Below are 26,206 nucleotides of genomic sequence, written 5' to 3'. Positions count from 1 at the left end.
TTTTATGCTTTTGGTTTCAGTTTTCTACTCGTCTCCCGTTCGTCCAAACACTTTCGGTTTCATTCTTTTTCACTCTAAATGTCCAAATAGGGATGGGCCATATGGATTTCAGCATGTACTGATTGCATGAAGGACTGCAATACCATGCTTTTATTCATAGCTTAAATATTGATGTATTCTGCTGCTCTCATGAAACCAATAGTGGAGAAAGAAAGTACAGTTAGTTTTTGGGGTACTTATACATCATTATGCAGAGTTTGTTTTCATCATACAACATAATTCTTATTACAACAAAAACTTCACAATATTGATCATCAATACAATAATAAATCCTTATCTCCAAGACATTTTCAACCTTCTGCAGATCACAGTGTCATCTGCAAACATCCTAATTATCTGTAGACACATTCTCCAAGAGTTTTTTTTTTTCCATCGCTGCCCTTGCACTGTACATATCTTGCTCCACCCTTGTGAACTTCTCCAACTACCCGATAAGGGTATTTCCTTAGTTCCTCTCTTGGCACCCTGTCATGTTTTTACTAGACCCACAAACACACAGTGCAGCTTTGTTTGAATTTTCTTTATACTCTTTAGTCAGAACAAAAAGCAAACATTAAATCTGCTGAGCTTTTTCTCAGTGCAATAAAACAAAAGTTCCTCTCTTAAAATGCCCTCTCTTCTTAACCCAGTTCCAACAGCTCCTTCTTTCCCATATCTTCATGGCTCATCAACTTCATCCTTCTGTAGTTCTGCACATCTGCCTCGCTCGAAAAGATGGCGTCCTCTTTCCTGTCCTGTCTGCTGTGTTCATTGGTCTTCATGGTGTTATTTGCTCACCCGCTAAGAAAGTTAGTATAGCTAGTTGTCTGAAAACGGTTTACAAAAACAGGTAGCCGTGCCCTGTTGACGGCTATATTGAACTTACCACCATTTGAGTGTCATATATATATATACATCACATTTAATCATTGTAATTTCGCTCTTTGTTTATTAGCAAGTTTTCTTTTTAATCCACCTGACCAAGACTAAGCTAAGTATCTGCTAGCTTTGGCTACGTGTTTAGCATAAAAACAGGATGCTAGCCTCTGCCTTCTTCCTTCCCTTGTGGGGAAAAAAAACCACTCAGATACCTTCAGTATTTATATATTTTACTTTCTTAAACACACATACACGACAGATATAAACAAGACGTTCTTTATTTATCCAAACACAATTACTAAGATTTTCAACACTCAAATGCGCTGGACGTGCTGCAGCTGTGGTGAGTGTATTTTATTTTATTTTTTTCCGCATCTCTGTTGTACATCCTGCAGACACGAAGCCGTCAGAGTGAGTCTCAGTCTGGTCGGAGATCAGCGAAAGGCTTTGGCCCTCCCTTCAGGTGTAACCACAGTCAGGTTGCCCCGGGCATCTTGGTCCTTCTCGATGGCCTCAAAGAGAGACTTGAAGTTTCCCGCCCCGAAGCCCTGAAGACAGAAGAAACACCGGTGCAGATAAGTCACTCTGAACTTTCCAAATTAATGGTGGAAATATTTTCGCAAATAATCAGAAGATCAAGTGTTGGTGGTTCGTCTGAGGGAGTCTTTGGTGTGGTTCCATATCTAGTTACGCACGTCTTTCATCCTTCCCATCCACATCTGCACACCCTGGAGAGTGACAAGACGCGCCTGTTCTGACAGGCAGGATGGGTGCCGGGTGTCATAAATGAAACGCCACAGGGTGCAAGCCAAAGGAAAGATCCTCCCCCCCCTCACTTTGCTGTGTAGATGTGAGCTTTTTAATCAGAATCTATCTGTGAAAGATTTACCGAGCTTTTACAAGTGGGCTGGTCTGATGCAGTTCTCACTGGGTGGGAGCTGCAAACAGATGTTCAGGCAGTTTTCTGCCTTTCAGGAGGGGAAATTGACCACAGGCCTGTGAATCCAATCTGTTTCGGGTGACTAACCAAAGCACAATTTTAGCGATAGTCATTTTATTATCTATTGCTTCTGATGACCCAGATCCAGTTCTGGTTACTCATCCACAAACGTTTAGGAAACTGTATGTCTTTCTTTTGGATTTATTTATTTTTTATTTTTTTATTTTTTTCAGATCAATATGACTTAACAGACTACTTTGTTCATCGTATTAAAAGTGTTGCATGTTTAGTTTTATCATAGGTAAACCAAAAACAATATTAAGTAACAATAAGCATACTTTCTCACAGCAGTCAAACTTTTCATTTCTCTACATGTAATTTATTTTGACGGGGATCTAAAAAACCTCTTTACCATCACCTTAAACGTTACGTCCCTCCAGATTTAAGTCAGGACTCGGATGATCAACTCCAAGATGTTCATATTGCGTCCAATCACTTCCATGTTGGTCAAAATATGAAACGGCTTGAAACCCAAATCTGAACAATTTTTGGTTTAGCTGTAAACTCTTGAGATTTGCCCACCAACAAACTTTTGGTATTCCTGTCAGTGCTCTGACGGTACCAGTTCACGGTCAAATACTGGCAACTTACGAAGTGATTGTTCCTCTGTATGACCTCCAGGAAAAGTGTCGGTCTGTCTTGCACGGGCTTGGTGAAGATTTGAAGAAGGTAGCCCTTCTCATCAAAATCCACCAAGATTTTCAACTTCTGCAGAGGAAACGCACATCACTGATGCATTACCAACCGAAACAAGGCCTGTTAAAGAACAGAGTTAAAGACAAAAAAACATCCTCACCTGTAAATGGTCGAGGTCCTCCTTCACCTGGATTTTGGCCGTCCTGAGTTTCTCCCGCAGCGTATCGTAGTACGTGTCGGGAGCCGAGAGGAACTCCATTCCTCGTTCCCGCAGGTTTTCGATCTGTTGAAGACAAAAATGGGAAAGAAAAGCTGCGTCGGGGAATGTTCCTGCTGAGTCTTCCTGTTAATCGGTCACTCACAGATTTGATGATGTTCGACGTGTTGAGGGCGATGTGCTGAACGCCCGGTCCGCCGTTATAGTCCACGTATTCCTGTGGACGGAGATGCTGGACGTCGGTGCATTGCAAACGAATGTGCGTCTTGTTTAGCTTTTTCATATTTTGATGAGTTTATGCGGACCCTGATCACAAATCTGCAGTGGAGCAAATCTAGTCTGTTGATGTGTTTTTTTGTTTTGTTTTTTTACAGAAATAATTCCTATGATTAAAAAAAAAAAGCATGTTCCAATGGCTCAACACAAAAAATAGTTCTCATTTTTTTTCATTTCAATACAATTTTTTAAAAATTCGTTATTGAGCTGTACAATAAATTTATTTCAAAATTTTACCTTTGTGGCCCTCTTAAGTGCTTTTCTATTTATAATTTTGGCCCACATGAGATCATATTTGACACAGAGCGAACAGTTCTTATTTTGACAAGCCTTCGTTTGGAACATGGAAGGCTGAGAGGAAATAAGTCCCACCTGGATCTGTGACTTCTTTTTGCCCATGGCGGGTTCATTGATGGGCATCTTAATGGTCTCCTCATAGTTTGTCACCACGATGGACCTCAGCGCACTGTACTGCGTGTGAATCTGCTTGTCGTCTATCGACCAGAACCGATGGAACATCAGACACTTCTGATACCTGGGACATGAGGAAGAGCCTTAGTTCTTAGACTGATTGAACTCCCCAACCTTTCCTTCCCTTCCACATAACCACACACGCACACACACAACCTCCATGAATCACGTTGTGGAATGTAAAATTTTAATATGTTTTGTCTCCGAACCAAATAAGCATTTTTTTGTTGTTGTTGTTGTTTTTTGTCCAAATTTAGGTCAAATTCTGTGAACAAGATAACTTTCTAATTAACCAATGGCTGTATTTTCTATTATTTGGATATGCCACTGGTGAGAAACATCAACATCAAGAAATAATTTCTACTGAACAAAATGTGGACTTTTGATTTTGTGAAACAGCAGTTTGTTTGTTTTTTTGCTTTTGTGTCCAAACATGTCACTCCAACAGAGGTGCAGTGTTTACTTTGTCCCTTTCTGCCCCCGAGTGACTCCTCGACCTGCGGCGGGCGTACGTGCACGCCGACAGCAGACTTACCAGTCAGAAATTGGCACCATTTGGTCATCTGGCTGGTTTCCCACAATGTGATCGATGAACTTCAAACCAGTTGGTGGACTACGGAGAAAAGGAGTGAACAGAAAAGGTTATGGATGGATTCCCAGAACATTCCAATGATTTAAAAAGAATATTTCTTTTTTTTCAGATCCTACCTGGGAATTTAGGACATTTTTAAAATAAAAGAACACCAAAAGAGAGACATAACAGAGCGTATTTAGGAAGTTAGATACTGCACTGCAATGTCAATTGGACTACATCAGCAGAGATAAACTAAAAAAAGAGTTTAATATATCAGAGTTTTCATTGATTCTGTATGTCAGTATATTCAACCACATGGGCCAGACTTTAGAATGTACTACTGGGGCAACAAGTACAGAAATTGTACTTAAACCCATAGGCCTAAATTTGGTGAATTGTATTGATACTTTTGGATTTTTTTTATTTATTTTTTTTTATGAATACAAACAATATTCAAATCTTTGAAAATTACAAAATTATAGTCGATTTCTTTGGGAACAACATAGATTTATTGGATGGGGGGCATTTTACACTTACCATGCATCAATTCATGTCTGGTGATGTAAGGGATTGCCTATTAAAGTACCGGTACTGTAGTAAAATCATTTTTCCTTAGTGAATAAGGCACCAAAACATGTTAAAGCCTAGGGGCCCACATACTTGTAAATCCCGCTCTATATTTGTTAACAGCATATTTATTATGTCCCAATATACACATATGCAAAGCAGCGTAGAAGTTTATTCTAGAGTCTGAACATAACAAATTTTGCTACAGTTTTATGTTTTTGGTTTTTTTTGTGTTGCAGTGAGGACTCACAGCTTGGCCAGCAGGGGGTCCCTAAACAGAGGCTCTTTGTAGCGCGGCAGGAACAGGCCTTTGTAGGGTTCCAGGTACTCGATGAGCGTGTGGGTTGTGTCGCCATACTGCGGACAAAACATTTTGCACAACACCCTTATTCAGTCTCAGACTCCTCGGTGTGTTTTACATGGGGCTTACGTGTGTGAATCATCTTTTATGTACCGTCTGAATCACAGCATATTTGACCTTGCCGTTGCCGTCCTGCTCCACCCACGGCTCCCTGACGACCACAGCTCCTTGCTCCCGGGCTGTCTGTCAGCGCGGAATGACGTGGGATGGGTTTTGGGAAGACATGAGAAAACAAAACTGACTGAGTGATCAACTACTTTTGGGGGAAAAAAGTGGTATTCATACACATTTTCACATTTGTTTATGTTACAAATAGAAACTAACGTGAAAAATATGAAAGGTGTGGTGTGAATTTGATTCTGCTGCTCTACTCTAGTACCCTTCAATAGTTTCACTGAGCTTTCTGAAGGCTCCACCTGCTTGACTCAGTATGGTTGTAGCAGTGTTTTGGTGCATCTAAGCTCTGTAAAGCGGCTCACAGACGCCCTCCAGTGGCTAAATAACAAACGTTTTCAATCGCCCTTCTATAGATGGAAACATGACGCTAGACTGGTATCTGCATGGAGTCAGCAGTGATTCCGTAACCTTGCGGCTACCTGACGGCCAACAGAGACAGCTTATCTAAGCCTCCCGTCTGACCTTGACTGTGAAAAAAGTTCAGACGGACTTCGCTGCCGTAGAATGTATTACAAGGCTGCCATGTTTGCGATTGTTTCAACATGCACACAAGAGTAAAGCATCAGTTAAACATGAAACACGGTTGACTGAAGCAGGTGAACCTGCGCGACCTGGAGGTCAAACATGTAACACCTACGTGCTTTTTTTCTTTTTGCCCAACATCTATTGTTGAACAGTCCACATGTGTAAGACGTGATGGAAAATACGCTGAACGTGTTCATATATTTTAAGTTCTTGTAACCTTTATGTGCAACTGTATTTTAAAAATGTTAAACCAGAAAATCCAGTGGATTTTCTTCTAGTTTTATGTACCTAAGGAATTAAAAACATGCATTAGAGTTATAGTGCCTAGCAAAAGTATTCACAACCTTTGAAAGTTTTTATATATTTTTGTATTAGTCACAAACTTTACCCTAGGTTTATGTGATAGACCAACACAAACAGTATGGGATATCTCCATCAGAGTTGCACATCTGCAGAAGGGATTTTCTGTCTGTTCTTTCTCTGCAAGCTGAGCTAAATCTGTCTTAGATGCTAAGGCTAATCTGTCAATTTTCAAGTTTTGCAACAGAATCTCGGTTCATGCCTAAACTTTGATTGGGCTATTCTAACACATGAATGTACCATTGGATAGTAGCTTTTAAAGTTGTTCTGTTGGATGGTGTGTGTCTCAAGTCTTCTGCAGCTGTGCCATTCACTGGTTGCACCTATGCTAAATGTGATTGGCCGATTAATTGAGTATTTAACTCAATTAATCTCCCCGCAATAAATAACGGCTTGCCAAAAGGTTGGTTTTGATTTCATCTGTCCAGAGCACCTTCCTCAAGGCATTTGTGATCTCCCTCGGATGGCTTGTTGCACATAAAAAAAACTCTTAAGTCTCTCTGAAGGTCAGGTTTATAGAAAACATAAATAGTTGTGAAAAGATACATCCATCTGAGCTGTGGATCTCAGCAGCTCCTCCAGATGTACCATGTTTATTTCTATGAGTATTGCTCTACTTGCCCAGCCTTTCGATTGAGGTGGACGGCCATGACCTGGAGGGTTTGACAGCAGTGCAATGCCATTTCCTCAGATCGAATAGTTCCATCTGAGATGTTCGAAGCTTAGGGAAATGTTTCATAAATTAGCTCTGCCGTAAATGTCTCCACAACATTCTTCCTGACTTGTCTTCTGTATTCCTTGGTCTTCATGATGTTGTTTGTCCTCTAATGTTCTCTCACAAACCTCTGAGGTCTTTACAGAACATTTCTGAGACTTAATTACATATGTGCATCTTTATAACTCTTCAATACTAGTCCACTTTGCCTTCATGCACATCTTATACTGATCAAGTACAAAAGGTTTAAGGTGTTTCCGATCTGTGTTGTCCTTTGTCAAGTTACCTTGACCAAGAAGTCACAGTCCTCCACTTGGAATGCTATGTCCTTTGCTCCATCTCCATGTTTGTTCAAGTGTTCCCCCATCTCTGAAAGATGACACAGGCATGATGAAAAGCAGACACACAGCTAGTCACATTGAGAGCCTGTCGTCTTTCAGTGTCTAATGTGTCCTGAGGAGCGAACTCACCTTCATTTCCAGGGTTTAGTGGAGATTGGAAAACAAAGATTATCTGTAAAGAGACGGGAGAGGGTTGTGCTTAAGCAGAAGGTGAAAATACTTTAAATTCAGACGCTCAGACGCATGATTCAAACTCCATACTTTGTCCTGCTTGATGACATGAGACACAACTTCTCGGCTGCCGGTCTCCAAACCCTGGTAGGCCAGAGGCTCAAAGCCCATCTTGTCACAGTAGAATGAGGCTGCCTGGAATGTGATCAGATTCTTGTTACTCTGAACATGATTTACAGATGAACTCCAACACCTGAGTCCAAGGGTTCATCCTTTGACTGTAGATAGGTGATATACTGCATGCTGAACTACAATGAGTATCTTGTATGTGACGGTCAGTTTGGGTACTAACCTGCTTGGCATTGCCAACCCAGAAGGTGATATGATGAAATCTGACAAATCGCCCCCTCAAGGGCTACAAAGTAGAAGAACAACAGACAAATTACCTTTATTAGGTTTTATGGCTGCCAAGCAACACAAAATCTACATCAGATCATTTAAACCTTACCTTCTCCCCTTTATCTGTGTAGGTTGTCTAAAAATGGAAAAAGAAGCAAATTATTAGAGCTTAATTCTCAAGATCTCATACTTGTAATGTGCATTAAATATTCCCTCAAAAAGTTCTTCGCTCATGTTGTGATCATAGGGACGACTCTTACCATGGTGTGACTGCAGGTGGATCTCAGTTCAGAGAAGAGGGAGGCCAGAAATCAGTGTCTGGCCTGGCAGCCTTCAGATAAGTACTGACCTGATGACCGGCTGTGATTGGTCCTGTAGGATCTACACCCACCTGTCCGCCTCCTCGTTTCTTGGTGCATCTCCTTTAAAAGGTTTAGCACCGCAGTCGACCGGGTTGTTTCTCTTCTCCTGAAAATCTGTGACAAAGATGTGTCACAAAGATGAAACATGTATACATTAGCTACAGCAAAGGTTTTGTACTGCTATGTCGGATGGTAAATCTGACACATTCAGCATATTCAGAGGATTTATTGATTTTGAAGGGTATGGAGGCTTTTAAATGCAACCATAGTAAGAAAGTAAACTAAAACACTTTTGTACAGAAAACAAAGCACTGCACATTTATAAAGTTGAGGGTAAACAAAGCACTGCACATTTACAAAGTTGAGGGTAAATAAGTTTTCCCTCTACCGTTGCTGTTTTATTTGTAATTTCTACCACGAGAGGGCGCTATTTCCATTGAAGAAACAAATCATAATACTCAACTCAGAGTTGATCGATAATCATAGCCAGAACTTAATCCTTGGATATGATGAGCTTTAATTCATTATGGTGGCTCACATTAATTGACCATTCCCTCTTTGGTTATTCAATTGCACAGTTTTTCTTCTTCTTTTTTGTTTGTTTGTTTGTTTAAAACACTGATGAGATCAACCACATAATATGGCATATAATTACTGTGGGCTACTGTAAGGAGGCCGGTTAAGAGAAATTGATCAGTGACCTGCAGCAGATTACTTATTATTTTAAAAATATATATTCTTTTATGATTATATGACCACGTTGATGATTTTTTATAAAAACTAAACATATAAAATTTTCTGTTCTAAATCGAACAAACTACATTTTTCTGTCATTTTTAATTTATTGCTGTGGCTCACACACAGGAAGTCGTGAATTCCTTGAATGCTTCATGTCGGCTGTACTCTCGCTGCTGTACATGTGAGCGGCCGCACGTACCGCGCTATTTGTGTGTGTACCCAATTTGTGCCGCGCTGTGATTTTCTATTGGTGCGCTTTGAGCGTTTAGTAACATGTGATTGGCTCGGTTGTGGGCGTGTGCCATTCACTGGTTGCACCTATGCTAAATGTGATTGGCCGAAACAAGCATTAAAGCTTCATTGGACTAAACTGGTTCGTTTGTTCGCTCCCTATTGGCTGGCGTCCTTGTCATCGCACAAGAATGCGGAAGTTGTGTAGTCTACTGAGTCACCGTTGTGTCAGCTGATTCTTTCTGAGTGAGTAACTCGGTTTATTTCTTTAAATTAAGTGACTTCTGAGCGGTATATTTTATGTGACATGCGCCTGGGCTTTCAGACTAAAGTGGTACTTGTGAGCCTTAAACTAGTTTGTTATTTTCAATGGACATATGAGCGAGTTTTACCCAGCTGCTTCTTATAAGGTTGCTATCCGGAAGCTAGCCTACAGCTAGAGCTTTTGGACACATAGTTCTCACTGAGAGACACGCTTTCGGTTTGATGAGTTGTCATGCTGGAATACAGCATCAGTCTGTGAACAAACTGGCTTCGACTTTCACTTTCACACGGCGGGTGCTTAAACTTCACCCACCTTGTTTACACCTGTTGTGTTTTCATCAGTCCCTCAAACAGCATGTTTGTTTCTGGAAATTTCTAACCATAGTTCATTGAAAAGCACCATGGAATCTCCCACCTGGACTCTCAGCCTTTACCTCAAAATTATTGTTCATCCAGGAGGAATAGAAACTGCATCTACAGAAGATTTGTTATCAATAAATTCTAATTATTATCATCGTAATTTATTTCGGGTTTTTTTGTTGTTCTTGTTTGAAATAAACGGGGGGGAAAAATGCTTCTAAAATCAATGTTTAATAGACCGACTAGCAGAATAGCACATGAACTGCTAAACAGCTGAATCATTTATTTAATTTTATTTGAAACGGAGCAATTGTCGCGAGTTAGTAGAAATATTGTATTTCATAATTAAACATCTTCTTTTTTTCTTCTTTCAAGGTATGAGCTCAGGATTTGTTTTCTCTGACATACAGAACAAATTTCAGTTGATTTAAAAAGTGATGCATTTGGACTAGAATTGTGTTTTTGGTGGAGTTAATGGCATATTTGAATAAATGCAGCATGTCTCAGTCAACGTTTTTAAAAATGTATACTAAAGCATAGTTATAGATGGGCTTGAACTATTTTTATTTATTGTAATTTATTTGGTCAGTTTAAAATACTTGATTTCTTTTTCACTGTATTATATTTTTATAGATGCATAACCAATTGGGATTGGAAGACATTAGTTTCTTTTTCCCCCAAATAAAATTAGTTTTATTTATCACTCCATATATTATCTGTAGAATGTATTTTATGAATACTTTAATGCCACAATAAAAGCCCTGTTCAAAAACTGCCGACAAAGAAGACTGTAGTGAGAAATGAGAACAGAAGGAAGCTGACACTTCAATGGATCCTTCAGTTTTTATCAGACTCTTGAGATGAACGCTGAAACGTCTTCTAGAGAAAAATCCAGCTGATTCTTCATTTAAAGACAGACAAATCCAGGAATACTGAGATGCTAAGCTAGCAAATTGGATTTTTATTTTGAGACAATTTGCAAAGCAGCTCATCACTTTAACTACAACAACACAGAAAGTGTCAGTTGGAAATTACTCCTACGTCTCTTCTTTTGACATTATTGCCTGTCCTTTTGGACTGCAGTGAGAAACTGAAGTCCAGTGAGCAAAATTATGGACAGTAGTGATCTAAAAATACGATAGACCATTTTGTAGCTTTTAGTTCAGTTTTTAGAGGAATAAAAAGCAGCACAGACTCGCCAAGTTGTTTCAGGCTTTATTTGTTGCCATTCATTCAACTGTAATACCACGAATGGCTGAGATTGCTTCTCAAATAACTATTTGAACACTAAATAGTAGAGGTGTGCCGATCGATCAGCCACCGATCATAATCGGCCGATTTTCGTGAAAAAGTGTATGATCGGTGATCGCCGATCACGGCCTCTTGTTGCCGATCACACAAACCGATTACCTKCTTCTCATTTCGCAGCCTGGCTGTGCAGCTGGTCTCCTCTTTCCTTCACACTGCGCAAATGTGCAGCAACAAATCCTAAGCGATGTGGAACTATAACGCACTGAGTGAATGGGGAAGTGTGCATGTTGTGGCGGAAAATTAAAGCACGTGGGGTGAAGCAAGTCAAAATGCATCAACACGATGAATCTAATACGACATAAAAACAATGCCATACTTGACGGAGTTTGGCTACATCGAGGCTCACTGCAGTAAAAAAGACATATGGAGGATCAGATAGCAGGTAAAGCAGCAAACAGCTACAAACACTCACCCGGATTATTAGCATGACGGTCAGAAAGCTAAACAAATAACCTGCAAAATTATTTGTCTTCGAGCTGCGATGTAAGACGCTGGTTCTGCTCTCGCTGTTGAACCGCTGCTACGCGCTACAGACGGAGCGCCGCTTCTGCTCCACCTAGTAGTGACTCTCACACCGAACCTCTGCTTAAAGCTGCAGCAACTAACTTGAATACATTTTACATACGTATTAAAACTTTCGCTGTCCTAACATGAGACACATAATCTCTAAAAAAAAATAATCGATCTCCTCCCTGTTCTGCATAATTATTCCGCTCAGTCAGAAACAGCCAATCAGAACTAGCAGTAATCAGCTAGCCGCCATGCTAACAGGAAGTTTTCATTCAGTAACTCTGGCTTGTTTATTGTAATGTAACCTGCATTTGCCTTTGAATGTTAAGTTTTATACTTGAATTTTTTTGGCAATGTTGAGAGGTTTTATTTTGACTCTTTGCATTATTTAGCCTCTTCAGAGCCTTCATATGTTTTCAGTCTGTTAAAGATGGTATTATTGATAGCAGTACAATTTGCAGAATGCCTGTTTTGTTTAGTTTTCTTGGAAAAAGTTATTAAAAACAAGTTTTTGCCTATATTAAGGTGAATTTATGGTTCTTTTTTCCACATAACGTAACCGGTAGTGTTTATGATTAAAAAACATATGTGATCGGTATTGGTGATCGGCCCTCATGGGTGATCGGAATCGGCAGGAAAAAACCTGACTGGCACATCTCTACTAAATAGTAACTTTTTGCTTACCAGATAAATCCTTAATCAGGCTGACTTGATGTCTTTATTTGTTTTTCCACAATAGATTTTCTTTTTTTGACTAATCAAAATGACATTTGTTGATAAACGCATGATGTTCTGTTGAAAGTCACATGACGTGTAGCAGAACCTGCTTTTCTTAAAAGAAGCATCTCAGAAGTTTGATATTTCTGTGGAAGAAGCATCACACGACGCTTGATAAAACACTTTTTGTTCAGAAATGCAATTACCCGAAAACAGCCAACGTGTTTCGTGTAATGGTTGTACGTTTGAAGAGAAAATGTAAGAGTTTACCAACAAGATTGGTAAACTCTTACATTGGCTCATCAAAATACATATTCTAATTTACTGTGATGAACCACAAACTTGTTTTATTAGTTGTTGCTTTTTTTAAAGACTGTTTTTACATGAAGAAAAATGTTATTGAGATTATATTGCTTTTGATATCAATTATGATTAACTTGCATTTTCCTGAGGTTTTGTTTTCCCACCACTGTTTGGCCAACAATATGGTTGGCATGCAGGGTTTTCATGGATGTTACTTAAAATATAATTAACCAAATATTGCGTCCAACTAGTGCTGTTGTGATATAACACAGGTTGATACTGCAATGACGATTCAGTGTATTTCGCTCTAGTTTCATTTCAGTCGAGACTGTATGTTTAAGCATGATTTGACTTGCATTAGCAGCCACATGACACCCAGAGCAGTGCGGGAGCGTTTACCTGGAATTGTTTTTTTTTTTTTTACTGTTGTCACCCGTTTTTAGCCCTGGGGACACGCCTGTTCAGCTGCTGCTGTCGTAATTTCGATTTCCAGATAAGTCGTTGCCAGCCGCTGGCGAATATGACCACACATAAGCTGCAGCCTCCAAGGGTCTGAATGGTTTTCTTTGGGGTTTTGACTCAGTATTGCACAAGATGTTTAGCAAGATGAGGGCAGTTGCTGTTTGAAGCCAGCTTGTGTAGGTTTTTAGTGTAATAAAATGCTGCAGTGAGCGAGATGAGCGCTGTCACTGTCTTTATTTCAGGATCTGTTCTGCAAACAGATTTGCAATTAATTGAATTGAATTACATGCTTGTTTTTTGCTAAAAATCAATCGGTCACTTCAGATTTAATTTCTTGCCTGTGAAATAACATGATTAGTTGTTTTTCTATTTTCTTGTAACTCATCAACATAAAATGTTCTCTCTGTCCCAAAATAAGCTTTCAGACGCATAAATGCCTCTGGTACCTTTATAAAAGGCAGGAGTCATGGATGGATCAACCCTATCAGGTTATGCTGCATTTACAAATTTAGTGATAATCATGCACAGAATCTTAGCGGGTTATTAAAGTATTCATGCTCGTTTTGTGGCAGAATGTCATCATCACTGTTTCGCTTCCAATTTGTCATGTATTGCAGCTTTAGGATCATTTTGTGGCTCAGAAGCTTAAGGCTTGAACTCCTTGCATCTTGAAATGTGCGAGAATCTGTTTAGAGATTTGCTGTTTAAAATGTTGACTAAGTAATCTGCTCAAGTGTTGTGATTTTATTGTACCAAGATGTAAAAAAAAAAAAAGTTGTACAGTTTTTGTCTTTTTGTGTGGTTAAAATGTTGTTTTGGGCTGCAGTGGAAACTTGCACATTCTTATCTTTTTTTATACAATATTAGATATGAAAGGTTTATTTGCATTAAAACGTACAAAAATTTATTTTTAAGATTAAACAAACATATAATTGCCTAGAATACAACAACACAGCATTCCTTTAGTGAACATTGATCGTTTATAGCAAGGGATTGATCTACAGCTAAAATAATAATTTAAAAAAAAAATCTTTAAAAAAAATAACAGAATTTGAACCCAGTGAAGCTAAAACTCACTTGAGGAGTTCTGGGTACGACATATTTGAGTTTGTAGAGTTAGGACTTAATTACTGCTCTGAATGTGTTCTTTCAGCAAAGATAACAGTTGAGTCTGCATGCTCTAACGATTAATCGATTCGTAAACGAGTTGACAATTATTACAATAATCGATTCGTCACGATTAATCGTTTCAGTCCCCCAAACATACTGCAAAGTGGGATTCTTTTGGCTCCTGCTAATGTAGTTTGGAAGCTACATTCTGATTACAGAAAATGTTTAGGTAGATGTTGTCTAAATCATGTTTTTTATCATTTGTCCTACATAAATAATCAGTTTAGTTGATGCAATCCGTTTTTGTTTTGTAGTTTTGCTGCCAGTTCCAAAACACAAAGTTGTAGAGTTAATCCAGTTAACAGGTTGTTTTTGTTTTCAGTGTAATCTTACAGCTGCACGTATAAACGCATCGTCTGCACTGAATAATCGGTGTTGTACGTTCAGGATTGACGGTAATGCCCCACGATGAAACGAGTCACGAGTGCGCTGTATGTTGTCAGGCGTGTGTGGCCCGCAGTATGACTTTCTTTCACTTCAGGGAGCGAGGCAGAGTAGGAAGGGGGAGGCGGGGGGCGGAAGAGCGAGCAGCAGCAGCAGTGGAGGGAGGTGTGTCACACACTCGATTACAAGCAGTTTCTGTTTGGGACTCAGAGGCTACTGCGACTCTTCCCAGCTCTAATTCAGCTTTAAAAAGTAGACTGAACTTTTCACAGAAAGTTTGATCCAACACTTTGAGGTAAGATTGCGTCCAAAGTTTAGTTTTGTGGTTATGTTTGTTCTTTTAAAAAAAAAAAAATACTTTCTATTCTGCGGAGCGGTGTGCAACAGGGGGTGTGTCACGGTAAAAAACAAAAAGCCGAGCAAGAGGATGGCAAGTAAAAACTTTGATGGAACAATACAAAACTGTAGTCGGGTTGTTTAGTCTAGTCCTAAACAAGGAAGTAAACACTTTGTCCATGTTTCGTCTGAATGCCAGTGTTTTCCTTTTTTTTTTTTTTTTTTCCTTGCTCTCTAAACCTTCACTGAGCATGCTCCTCTTCCTCCTGACTGAACTTGCAAAGGCAAAAAGAATGCACTGAATAAATTCAGCAGCACAGAGCTTCACATTCATTCAGTGAACTCCCAGGTCAAGAATAAATTATCTATTTTTAATATTTGTATTGTATTATTTGGGTATCCACTGTTATATTACATCTAATAATACAACAGTATAAAATGGCATTTAGCTTAAAGTCTTCTGTGTTTCCAATACATAATTGTTGCTGAGGTGATTTTTAAGAATCTGTCTTTATCAGGGCAGCACATCCACCCCGAGCTCCTCGCTGTGTTTTGGGCGTGGAGAAAAGTTATCTGCCTGACTGCTGATAATCTGACAGGGAACGTTGAGTCGGCATTTCTCATAAATCGGAGAATTTCCGGTCAGGTCGGCCGATGTGCTCCCGTGTCACTCCGCTGGTGTGGGAGTTCACGTCTGGCACGTTCCTGGGTGTCCACCTGCAGCGCTGCGTGTGCGCCGCGTCTCTTGCGTTGACTTTAACTCATTCACTAAGAGCACTTGTCGTCCCAGGGAGCCGGTCAAACCATCAGTGTTTATCTCCAACCTTATTTGGGAAAACTGTTGAATTGTGGGTGTTTTCTATAAATCTATAGCTCATGCTGTACTTTGAACGAAAGGGGCTTTGGAATCCTTTGAGCCACCACCCACACACAGAAGAAGTCTGAATGTAATGTGTTTTATTTTTATTTTATCTTTTATCTTGGCAGGATTCATTGCTGGCACGGCAGAGCCCAGCAGACAGGAGGAGAGGGGAGGAGTCTGAAGGGGAGCACCCGCCGTCTCGTTCTGCAACGCCGATGGCTGGCAACATGGTGAGCCAATCGCATCGAGGAGGGCGGAGTGTATGTATAAAAAAAAAAAAAAAAATCGCCTCCTGCTGAATCCTGACGCGTTTTAATCCGCTTGGTTCTCTGAAGCCCGTAAATAATTCCTCTAAACTTGAGCGACAAGTTGCAACCTCACTCTTTTTTACAGGAAACGGCAAAGTGTGGTTGCAGGTCTAAACAAGGCGCGAAGAGTTGCACACAAGTTTTACACGATCCACCCTTCATACCTCAATCTTTCCAGCGACGCTGTTCAGAAACTCCTGGTTGTTGCATGTTGATCGCGTTCAGCTTCAGCTCAAGTCTGAATGTAGGCCGAACTGGGCTTTCTGCTGTCATCACGAGGTGTGTTTAAAAAAAAATAAAAAATACAGAAATTAAAAATATCAAGCAGAAAGTTGACACCAGTCTTCCGTTTTAAAATTGATACAACTATAAAAATACGTGAAAGAGATCAGAATTGTTTTTGACATTAACTCAAACAAGCGGGAGACATTGATCTTTCTCTCGTGTCTGCACCAACTCTTTGGATTCAAAGAAACGTTTCAGTTTGTTTTTTGTAAACCAGGCAGGAATCATGTTGTTGCTGCTGCTGTAGTGACTCCTTCTGGCTCCACAAGGTAGCGGCGCAGTCAGCAGTGCTGCATCTTCAGATGCTCACTGTCGTCTTAATCAGTGGAAGCGGCGGAGCAGCTCGCTGACGTCTCAGCTCTGATGGGGCTCCGGCACACGGATATTGTCTGTGTAGAAGCACTTCAAGCTGATGTTATGTTTACATGAAACAAAAAACCCTGCTTTATATTAAATGTGACATTTGAAACTAACTCCACAGATCCAGGTATTAAATATTGGGCGTTTTGTTCTGTGATGTTAGCATAAAGTGCTCCCAGTAAAGACGAAACTGAATGGGGTTTTGACCATTTAATACTTTATTTACTTTATTTCTCTGGTGGACTTGTTCTGGAAAAAGTTGGTATGTTTGGAACATTCTCACTAAAGCTCTTTTCTATTAACTCACAATTAAATTTACCTTTCAAGATATTTCATACAAACTCTTAGATGTAGTCATTTTTTATTTTAGGCCTTATAAAGTGCCAAAATCATCCAAATTTTGTAATTCTATTCTTTAAAGTACATTTAAATATTTACATTTGTGCTTTAATTGCATTTTTCCTAAACTTCTAAAATGTAATGAAGGCATACATTTTTTTTAAGCTCTAGCGTAGCGTAGATGTTGTGCTGTGACAAAACTAGAAACTACATCAGGCAAAGAGACTTGATCCCCTGACATTCACCCTTCCCTGCAGACCAGCATATGATCCTCTTATTGAATCCATCTTATTTGCTTTACATTGCATGTTTAAGACATTAGAATAAAGCTAGTCTTATGTTATTCAGCATCTACTCTGACATCATGAGAGTGCATATTTAAGAGGTTTGGCTTGAAAACAGCCATTCAAATAGTTGCCTTGAGCACCTCAACCGCAGCCATTATGAGGCTTATTGTAAAGGGTAAGAAGACCCTAAAGTGGGGTAGCTGATATACAAAGACACTTGAGGCTCCTGCCAGAGCTGGAAAACATGCTTAACCCATTAAGTAAGCTATTGGGTCAGTCCTTTACTTTATTAGTTCATGTAGCTCTTACATTTAAATCATAAGTCTTGAACAGGACTTAAAATTTAACTTCCCACAATTTGCAGAAGCCATAAAAAGTTGACAACCTGGATATTCCACTCTGGATGTTTTGTTCTCTGATACCGATTCAAGTCAAATGTTTGTTTGATGCCTTATTCCACACTTAAAATATATGCAAACGCTGCATTCCCTCTGCGCCATTACATTAGTATTGTGGGGTTGCAGCACTTGACTCAAAAAGTAAACTGTAGTCTATCCTGAGCGTTTAGTTCAGTTTTTAGAGGAAGGAAAAGAAGCACGGATTAACCAAGTTGTTTCAGTCTTTATTTGTTGCTATTCACTGAACTGTAATACCACAGACGGCTGAGATTTTCAGAACTAAATTTTTAAAAATCCACTGTAATGTTCCGACAAACACACACTCACCAGCTGTATCAATTGTTTCTTCAAATACTGGACACTGAGGATTCAGCTAAAGTCTTACTGCTTCTGAAGTACCAGACTAATGTTGGCATGTCATTTGTTTATGATTTGTTGATGATTTAGTGTAGCACATTTCAGTGCTTTTTCTAGTGAAGCCACACAAAAATATCCAGTGATGTTTACAAATGGCAAAACACTATTGGATTTTTGTTTTGCACAGTGAGTTGCTTGTATGAGGAAAACCAGATGTATTGAGATGTGTTTTAAAAACCCAACCTAGAAAGATGAGAGAAGTTACAGTCAAGATGACAAGATTTCTCTTGAATCTAAAGGGAACAGAAACGGGAAGTATAACAGGAGGACATGTGTCTCATCGTCCTGATCTGCCCTGTCATTGTGGCTGGTTGCCCGGCTCTCGGCTTTCTAATGAGAGCTCTGGCTCAGACGGCGGCCCGGCTGGTGAAGTACCCACTAAGACAGGTGAAATGAGAATGCTAACCAGCGTGTCCTGCAGTAAAGTTTAACTCCATGCTTTACTTCCACCGTCAGTCTCTAATCTTACCTTCCTAGGTATGTTGTAGCTTGGTTGGGTGTGGTCACTGTTGTGTTCTGCAAGAGCAACCATACTTGAACTGCAATGCTAGGCTAGGTGAATCAGACACGGCTTAAACAGGGTGTCTGTGTATCCTTAAAATGTATTGGTCTTAAATGACTATCTAAAATTAAGACCTCAAACATTTTCATTGGGTTCTCTGACTCCAGACGGTTGAGGCTACCCCTAACTTACTGCTAGCTATTGAGCTAGCTTTTTTTTTTTTTTTTCGTCTCTCACGGGTGATTTAAAACATTTTAGCCAGTTGACTGGACGAATTTTGTTCATTTCTGTAGCAATACAGGTCTTGGATTCCAGCCAATAAGTCTTAAAAAGGCATTTAAAAGTCTTAAATTTGAGTTGGTGAAACTTGCAGAAGCCTCGCTAAAGTAATTCAGTCGCAGGCGGTCACCTAAGGCCATATTGTTGTTTTGATTATGATTCATATCATGTTGGCAGTATTTGTGCAACAAGTTGTTTGACTTGTATGACCTTTAACTCCATTAGGAAGTAATATTTTTTTCAGTAAGCCTCTAAATGGTTTCAGGTAGGGGTATGTGCAACAGTTTTAAGTTCTTCTTCTTTATGGTTTAGGATTTCAGGTGGGATTGTCTGACTCCTTTCCAGCAGTTGCTACTGTAGGTAATGTGATCCTGTTAATCCTCTCTTGTGAGAGGGTGATTATAACAGCTTCCCAGCCTCGAGCTCCCCCCCCCACTTTTTCTCAACTAAAACAAGATGGAAGGTATTGAATTTGTGCCGTTGTCCGCTCATGCCGCCCGTTTGCTCCCAGGATAATGGAACGTGGACAATAGTGTTGATTTTACTCCTGCCTCTGTCCCTGCTGTGCATTGAAAACCTACCTTGTATGATTATTTGGAGTTGGTGAGAGAAGTTGACGTGTGCACACACACACACACACACACACACACGGGTAAAGGTGTGTTTTGTGTCCCCGTTTCATGCAAGTGAAGCTTGCTTCAAACCCAATTAAAGCCAGTGCATAGGTGTGGGTGGTTTGAGAAGCAACCAGTAGGCTTGTAGTCGAGGCCTGAGAGTTCATGTAAGGTCGATGTTAATGATTTGACAGAAGAGACCTTTGCTTCTGTTGCAGTTTGACCTTATTTGTGTATTCGAGTTCACTACCATTTCCTGTGCCTTCAGTCAAATATGTAACTTTGACACTAACTTCTGGGTACTATACATGCAATTTCTTTTTTTTTTTTTTGTTACTGTGTGAGATGTATTCTTTGCATAACTGTCTAATTTTGAACACTTGTATAGAGATACTTTATATTTATACTGGTTTCCCTCAAATTGTTGAAATTGCTGGGAAACGATGGATATTTTTTACATTTTGCTCCCTCAACTTTTACCGATTTGCCCAGTTGGACATGCAGCCCAACATCTCTCTTCTATATCTGTGTATGAACATGTAGGCTGACACCATGCATTGGTGACTCGCTGCCCTGTTTTCCTAAAATAAACCCGGAGACAGGAGCCTAAATCTGCTGCTCACTTTTGCGACTAGCTGAAGTGGAGCTTTTGAATGCAAATAGGCAGAAATGCAGATTGGCTAACTTCATACGCAGGTTGTGATTTACTCATTTCAAAGGTTCTCTGTTAATTTTTAACTACCATTATGACCAAAGGAGTTTCAGATTGCAAATATTTTTTTTTTACTCGGATAAAAAAAAAAAAGATAAGGTATTGGGCCTTGATTAAAAGGACGAATGTTTAGAAACTTTGACTGGTTTACATTCTGTATAAATAGAAATCTATAAAACTCTATTTAGTTAAAACTACATGAAAGCATGCACTTTACTCTGTCATCATGATAAAAGATGCCAGAGTAAAGAACATGCATCTTCACTTTTGAACATTGATTTTTGTGTTTCTTTAGTCTGCAAGAAATGACTTTTGTTTTCTGTTCCAAGCAGAGAAGCTGCAGAAACGCGGTTCCTCTTTTTAAACAATAATAAACACTCAACCTGTTTTAAAAAAACCCTCTTAAAATCCACAGTTTTAGTTTCACTTCAGTTTATTTTAGTTTGAGTTTATATTTACATGCACTGATAAAACAAATTTACAAAATTTTACCAGATAAAATGTAACCAGTTGTATTTTAAGCAACATTTCTGAGACGTTTTGTTCTTTACCAGTGAACAAAAGTTGAAGTAGTAGTATAAATGTAATTATTCTGATGAATTGGTTAGCATTAAGATTTTGTTTTTATATCTAAACTGTACCCACAACAGGCCAGTTATTTAATAAAATTCTTGCCAACACTTTTTTCTGTTTCTAATAGTCATAATTCTAAAAGCAAAAATAAGAATTGTGGCTTTAACAATACATTTTATTGGTGATTTTGGCTGCAGCCCTTTGGCTTCAGTTCACACTTGTACTGACCGAATGCCATGTAATTTCATTCTCAAAGTTTATAAGATTTTACTTTTAAAGACCACAGCTAAAGTGATCTTCACTTCCATTGGGTTAAGAAGCTTGACCAGCGCTGTAGCTAAATTCGCTACATGTGGAAAGTTAATTTCTTCCACCGTAGAAACTTGTATTAAACCATGATGGTTCCTAATTCTGCATCAAGTTGATATTACTCCTCTTAGGACCCAAAAACATGTTGCCTTCATTGTTTTCTGCTGGACAGCTCACACACTGATCACACTGTTGGATTTAAAGCAAAAATGTTAAAATATTTATTTCTAATATACTTCATGTAAAAATAAATAAATAAAAAAATTAGTTGGACTAATGTGCTTGATTTAAAATTTTTATAATTTTTATTCTGTACATAAACTTCATAAATACTAATGTTGCATAAGTGCCTGTACTTGACTGACCTTTGATGCTCCAGATGTCCTTTTCTTTTCTAATTTTGGATATATAAAAATCAGTAATGATGTAATTTCATTACTTTAAAGCACAACCTTATCGTGTGGAATCAAATCCTGTCATCCATGAAATCAATATCCAGCAGTGCTGCATTCTCTGTGTACTTCATTACGCGTTGCATAATGTGGGGTAAGGCAGCTGTAGGTGAGTAGCTGTCACGACTTGGCAGGGGGAAGGTTGGCGACGGCGGGGTGTTTTATACTCCCTCGTTTCCCCAGTGACGCCCTGCATCCACTGATGCAGTCGACAGTGCAAAGACGGTGGAGAGGAAGGATTTTCAATAACGCTGTGTCACCAGAGCTCCCCAAATAGATCCCGTCTCCTTCAGACCCCCTCCTGCCCCTCCTCTGTCCTCAGGTGCAGCTGCGCCGCATCCAGTGCAGCAGTTTTATGACGATAAACCTCTAGCTGAGGGGGTTTTCCCCTTCTCTTCTGCCTCAGGATCAGCTGGTGGTGTTTTTATTTCGTGTCCGGCGGATTCGTCAGAGCGCTGCGAGCGTGCCCCTGCTCGGAGCGTGCAGCTCCGAGGAGGGCGCAGCACACTGCAGTTGTCAGATAGCACGTGCGCGGCAGCTTTCCCTGTTGGCCCTCCTGCTTACGCTGCTTGCTTAGCGAGAGCCGTATTCCTGTAAGAAGCTAGCTGGGGGGAGGAGTGCGAGATGAAAGGGATACAGGAGGAGAGATGCGAGCGTGTCAAACGGAGAGAGAGAGGTTGATGCACATGCGGAGGGGTGGAGCTTAGCATCAGGCAGTTCCCTCTGTCTTTCTTTCTCCCATTTTTTCCCCCCTCCGTTACTCCATATGCGGTGCTTTTTCAGCTCTTCCCACAGTATATATTTTTTCCTTTAGCTTGCCGGCTCCATCGGACTGCGGCTCCTCGTTGTACCTTTCATGGACTATCCTCCTTTTCTCAGCCGTGCAACAGGGACCGTCTTCAGACGCCGGCGCGCTCCCTCGCCCCTCTCTGGAGTGGTGGGGGGGGAGGACTGGGGTTTGGGATCCTAAATGAGACCAGCTTGTCATCCTCCAGCACATCCTGAGTAGAGAGAAACCCGCTTAAGGTGGCTGGGGGTACACGAGTTCGAGGGGGGCCGGGGCGGCTGGGAGAAGGATGGTCACGCCGGCTCCTCGTGCTGCAGTCGCGCTGCTCGTCTTTCAGGCACAGTCTTGCTTTTCCTCGACATGAGCCTCGCAGCAAGGGTGTCCTGCTCCATGTTCAACTGCTTTGTAAGTTCACTCATGTTATTGTGTTCGTTGTTGTCCTAGTTCAGATTACAGTGGGTGTATATTCCTGCTTCCCTCCGCCCCCCCATCTCACCTCGCCACCTGTGTGTGTGCATGCCTGCCTTCTCACCAAAGGGGGAAGGGATTTATCAACATGAGGGCTACAGTTATTAACCAACACCAACTTTGGCTGATGTATGCGTGTTTTTAACAAAGAGACGATGAATAACTACTTTGGTGCACTTTTAAGTGGCCGAGGTTTGGTCCGGAGAAGGTCTGGTTCAAACTGTTTGTGCCCAGAGTGAGAACAGGATGTGCCACACTAGCTGCAGTGGAGAGCTAGAGCTGGTCTCTCTGGAGGAAATGAGGAAGACTGATGTGGAGCAGGTGTGCTTCTGTTGTTGAATGTCGAGATGAAGCTAGACAAAGGTCAAATCTCAGTTTCCAGGTAGGACGGTGTGACCGCACGTCTGTGGAGCTGAATAAGATGATGCTTGTTTTTAACGTTTACACCTCGTTGACCGTTGTAACTTTCAGCAAGTCTGCTGTTTAACTCGCCATCTGGGGCCTCCATGTTTTCCTTCTTACATTGTCCCATGCTATACTATTCAAAGGGTAATGTAATAGTAGGATAAAGCAGAACAAACATCTTGTGACTCAGGTTTCACAAGGAAAATATGTTAGAATTTTAATGTCTAAAGTTTAACTTAAGTTGATGTTCTGAGGCATACTGAAGGTAAGTATGCTGGTATGCTAATATGCCAACATGTGGTATCTGAAAAGTCACGTTTTTCAAAGGCATGTCAACAGTCATTAAAATCTACAAATGATTTAGTCAAATCATAACCAGGACATCTGTTTATTTGATTATTACAAACTAGTTGGTGATGGACCAAGACAAAATACTTTATTTGTAAAACTGGAGAGAAAATTGCTTTGTAGAGTCAGCTGTTGCCACAATTACAGCTGCAGGTGTTTTCTAGACCTTTCATCGTAGCGCCGTCTTTCCCCTGCTTGAAGTTGAACCTTCTTTCAAGGTTCAAGTCCCCTGCAGCGTCTGACTGGTCTAGTTCAAGGATTTTCCTGCATTTGTCTGCACTCAACGTCCCACCAACTCTCACTCATGAGATTTCATGTCTTTAGTTAAGAAAAGTGTCCCCACCAACACATGGGGACGACTATATGTTGGTGGTTAAATTTACATTGCCACACTTCACTTTAAAAAAAAAAAAAAAAAATCATCTTCCTTCCTCTTAACGAAATGCTCTGCATTGTTTTTGTTTTTTTCTTTTAACATGACAAAATATGAAAATGTTTAATAGGGTGAATATTTTTAGAAGCCTCTGCAGTTCTAAAAAAAAAAATCACTTAATCTAAATTGAAATTGAGCTTTTTGACTACAGTGGAATCAGAAAATTAGTTGGAATATTACAAGAGGACTGCTACAGTAAACATGAGGTTAGGTTATCAGTGTTTTGATTCTTGAAGCCTTGTGAACAATCAACTTTTTTTTTTCTTCTAATTTGCAACTGAACCCTGAAGTGTTTCTCGTACAGGTGGCTAGAGAGCCTCAAAACTTTCAAGGTTTTTGCACAAAACTGTTCAAATATCCCTAAAAATAAGAATTAAATGTACATTTTGTTTATCCTTTTGAAGATCAGGGAATCTTTCACTCACTTTGATTTAAAGACAGGAACTTTAAATCACATTACTTTGCGTTTTGATTGGATGGTGTTTTGGAGATGCTCTGTATTCCAACTTTTATTTCTGAGAAAACATTTTATAAAGTCCAATAGATGAAGCTGCAGCATCGCCTACCTTCTCTTGTTTTCTTTAAGAAAATGCAGCCGGTCATTACACAATTTATGATCAGTCTTAAATATGTCTGTGGCATGGCTGAGTCGGCACTTCTTCTTTTGCGTCACTGTCTGTATAATTTAGTATCCACATCCTCTGTTACCTAAATGAATCACAGGCTTGTCGGTCTCCTCTGTCGGAGGAAGGGCTGCAGAGTTTTAATCATCCCCATCCTTGTCGTCATCCATCAGTGACGGGGGGGAAAAACCAAGCGTCTGTGCCTGCTCCATGTACAATATGTTGATCTCACTAAATGGAGCTACAACATCTAATTGAATTGATTTTGATTTTTCCATGTCTGTAATCAAATTATTCATGCTAGCTAAACGAATCAAGTAAAACCAAAAGCTTTTTGGAGATGGGCTTTAGGTGTCGTTTCTTGCACTATTTTCATACCTGTGAACCCACTTGTACACAATCATAACCCTCCTTCACCTTGCAAAAAGAGTTTACAGGCATGCAGCAGGGACGGCTCAGGAGAACTCGGTTTCTTGTATTCTATCAAAATTATAATATTGTTAAAAGTTATCACGGATACAAGCGGTCGAAATGGGCTTCCTCCGCAGGGTGGCTGGGCTCTCCCTTAGAGATAGGGTGAGAAGCTCGGTCATCCGGGAGGGACTCAGAGTAGAGCCGCTGCTCCTCCACATCGAGAGGTGCCAGTTGAGATGGCTCGGGCATCTGGTCAGGATGCCTCCTGGACGCTTCCCTGGTGAGGTGTTTCGGGCACGTCCCACCGGGAGGAGAGCCCAAGGAAGACCCAGGACACGCTGGAGGGACTATGTCTCTCGGCTGGCCTGGGAACGCCTTGGGATTCCCCCGGAGGAGCTGGAAGAAGTGGCTGGGGAGAGGGAAGTCTGGGCCTCCCTTCTGAAGCTGCTGCCCCCGCGACCCGACCCCGGATATGCGGCAGAAAATGGATGGATGGATATTTGCTCATTTGCCTTCACAAACACACAAATCGACAAGTTTATTATGTCTCGCCACCCCATGCAAATTTAACAACTTCAGCTCTTACGGGAAGGTTTGGGTTTGTGTACGGCTGAAATGATTAATCGTGAGGAATCTATTATGAAATAATGGTTGAATCAATTAATCGTTAGCTGGTGTATACAGACTCAAAAAATGCCATTTGCTGAAAGAAACGGCATACTTAAATCAGTAATTATGCCAAAACTGTACCAAAAAATATATATACATTTGTGCATCTAAGATGAAAACCAAAACAAATCTTTGTAAATATTTTGACCGCAAAGCGCCTCAGGTGGCATAGTTTTAGCTTCACCTGGTACAAAAAAAAAACTATTAAGCACTTTTTCCTACCCAATTATTAATCGGTTAATCCAAAAATAATCAATCGCTCAACCCTACACTGCATGGATGAGTTGAGCATCAGGGGTTCAGCTTTTCACATGTTGGAATCCTTTGCCAAAAATAATCAAGTGTTCATTCAAGGATTACTGTTATTGCATTTTAGGCAATAAAATGCTTATTTTCTTTCTTAAAAAAGGAATTGAATTGTTTGTATCTTTTAATGTATTTGTAACATGGAATTTCAAAAGAATTGAATAAGAAAATTGCCAGAATAATAGATTAATCAATAGCTG

The 26,206-nt window shown here is 40.1% G+C and overlaps 2 protein-coding genes across 6 annotated transcripts in view; one reads left to right on the top strand and one right to left on the bottom strand.

Moving 5' to 3' along the window:
* Positions 1–1,131: 1,131 nt before the first annotated feature.
* Positions 1,132–8,051, bottom strand: hpda (4-hydroxyphenylpyruvate dioxygenase a). The gene is made up of 14 exons (XM_008428113.2): positions 7,969–8,051; positions 7,818–7,844; positions 7,662–7,724; positions 7,400–7,504; positions 7,268–7,310; positions 7,084–7,166; positions 5,114–5,203; positions 4,910–5,016; positions 4,054–4,131; positions 3,420–3,582; positions 2,917–2,988; positions 2,715–2,837; positions 2,510–2,626; positions 1,132–1,466 (listed from the first exon to the last, which is right to left on the bottom strand). Exons 1-14 carry the CDS (start codon positions 7,969–7,971, stop codon positions 1,353–1,355), a joined length of 1,188 nt encoding a protein of 395 aa, XP_008426335.1. The 5' UTR covers positions 7,972–8,051; the 3' UTR covers positions 1,132–1,352.
* Positions 8,052–9,199: 1,148 nt separating this feature from the next.
* The window catches only part of mtmr4 (myotubularin related protein 4), a 45,940-nt gene continuing 28,933 nt past the window's right edge, over positions 9,200–26,206 (top strand). Inside the window, exons 1-2 of one of the 5 annotated variants that reach the window (XM_008428111.2) lie at positions 9,200–9,285; positions 15,844–15,948. In XM_008428111.2, coding sequence (XP_008426333.1) covers positions 15,934–15,948 — 15 coding nt within the window. In that variant the 5' untranslated portion in view covers positions 9,200–9,285; positions 15,844–15,933. Of the gene's footprint in view, positions 9,286–14,709; positions 14,816–15,843; positions 15,949–22,042; positions 22,746–26,206 lie in introns of those variants that run through there. The other 4 variants (XM_008428112.2, XM_017308657.1, XM_008428109.2 and 1 more) reach the window with 4 other exon arrangements.

Source organism: Poecilia reticulata, linkage group LG14, assembly GCF_000633615.1.
Source record: "Poecilia reticulata strain Guanapo linkage group LG14, Guppy_female_1.0+MT, whole genome shotgun sequence".
Taxonomy (NCBI): Eukaryota; Metazoa; Chordata; class Actinopteri; order Cyprinodontiformes; family Poeciliidae; genus Poecilia; species Poecilia reticulata.
This window is presented reverse-complemented; position numbering and strand designations above follow the sequence as displayed.

Coding starts and splice junctions, on each gene's coding strand:
- hpda (XM_008428113.2), bottom strand. Junction 7,167..7,267: donor ACTAAACCCTGGAAATGAAG/GTGAGTTCGCTC, acceptor GTCATCTTTCAG/AGATGGGGGAACACTTGAAC. Junction 2,627..2,714: donor AGGACCTCGACCATTTACAG/GTGAGGATGTTT, acceptor TTTCCTCTGCAG/AAGTTGAAAATCTTGGTGGA.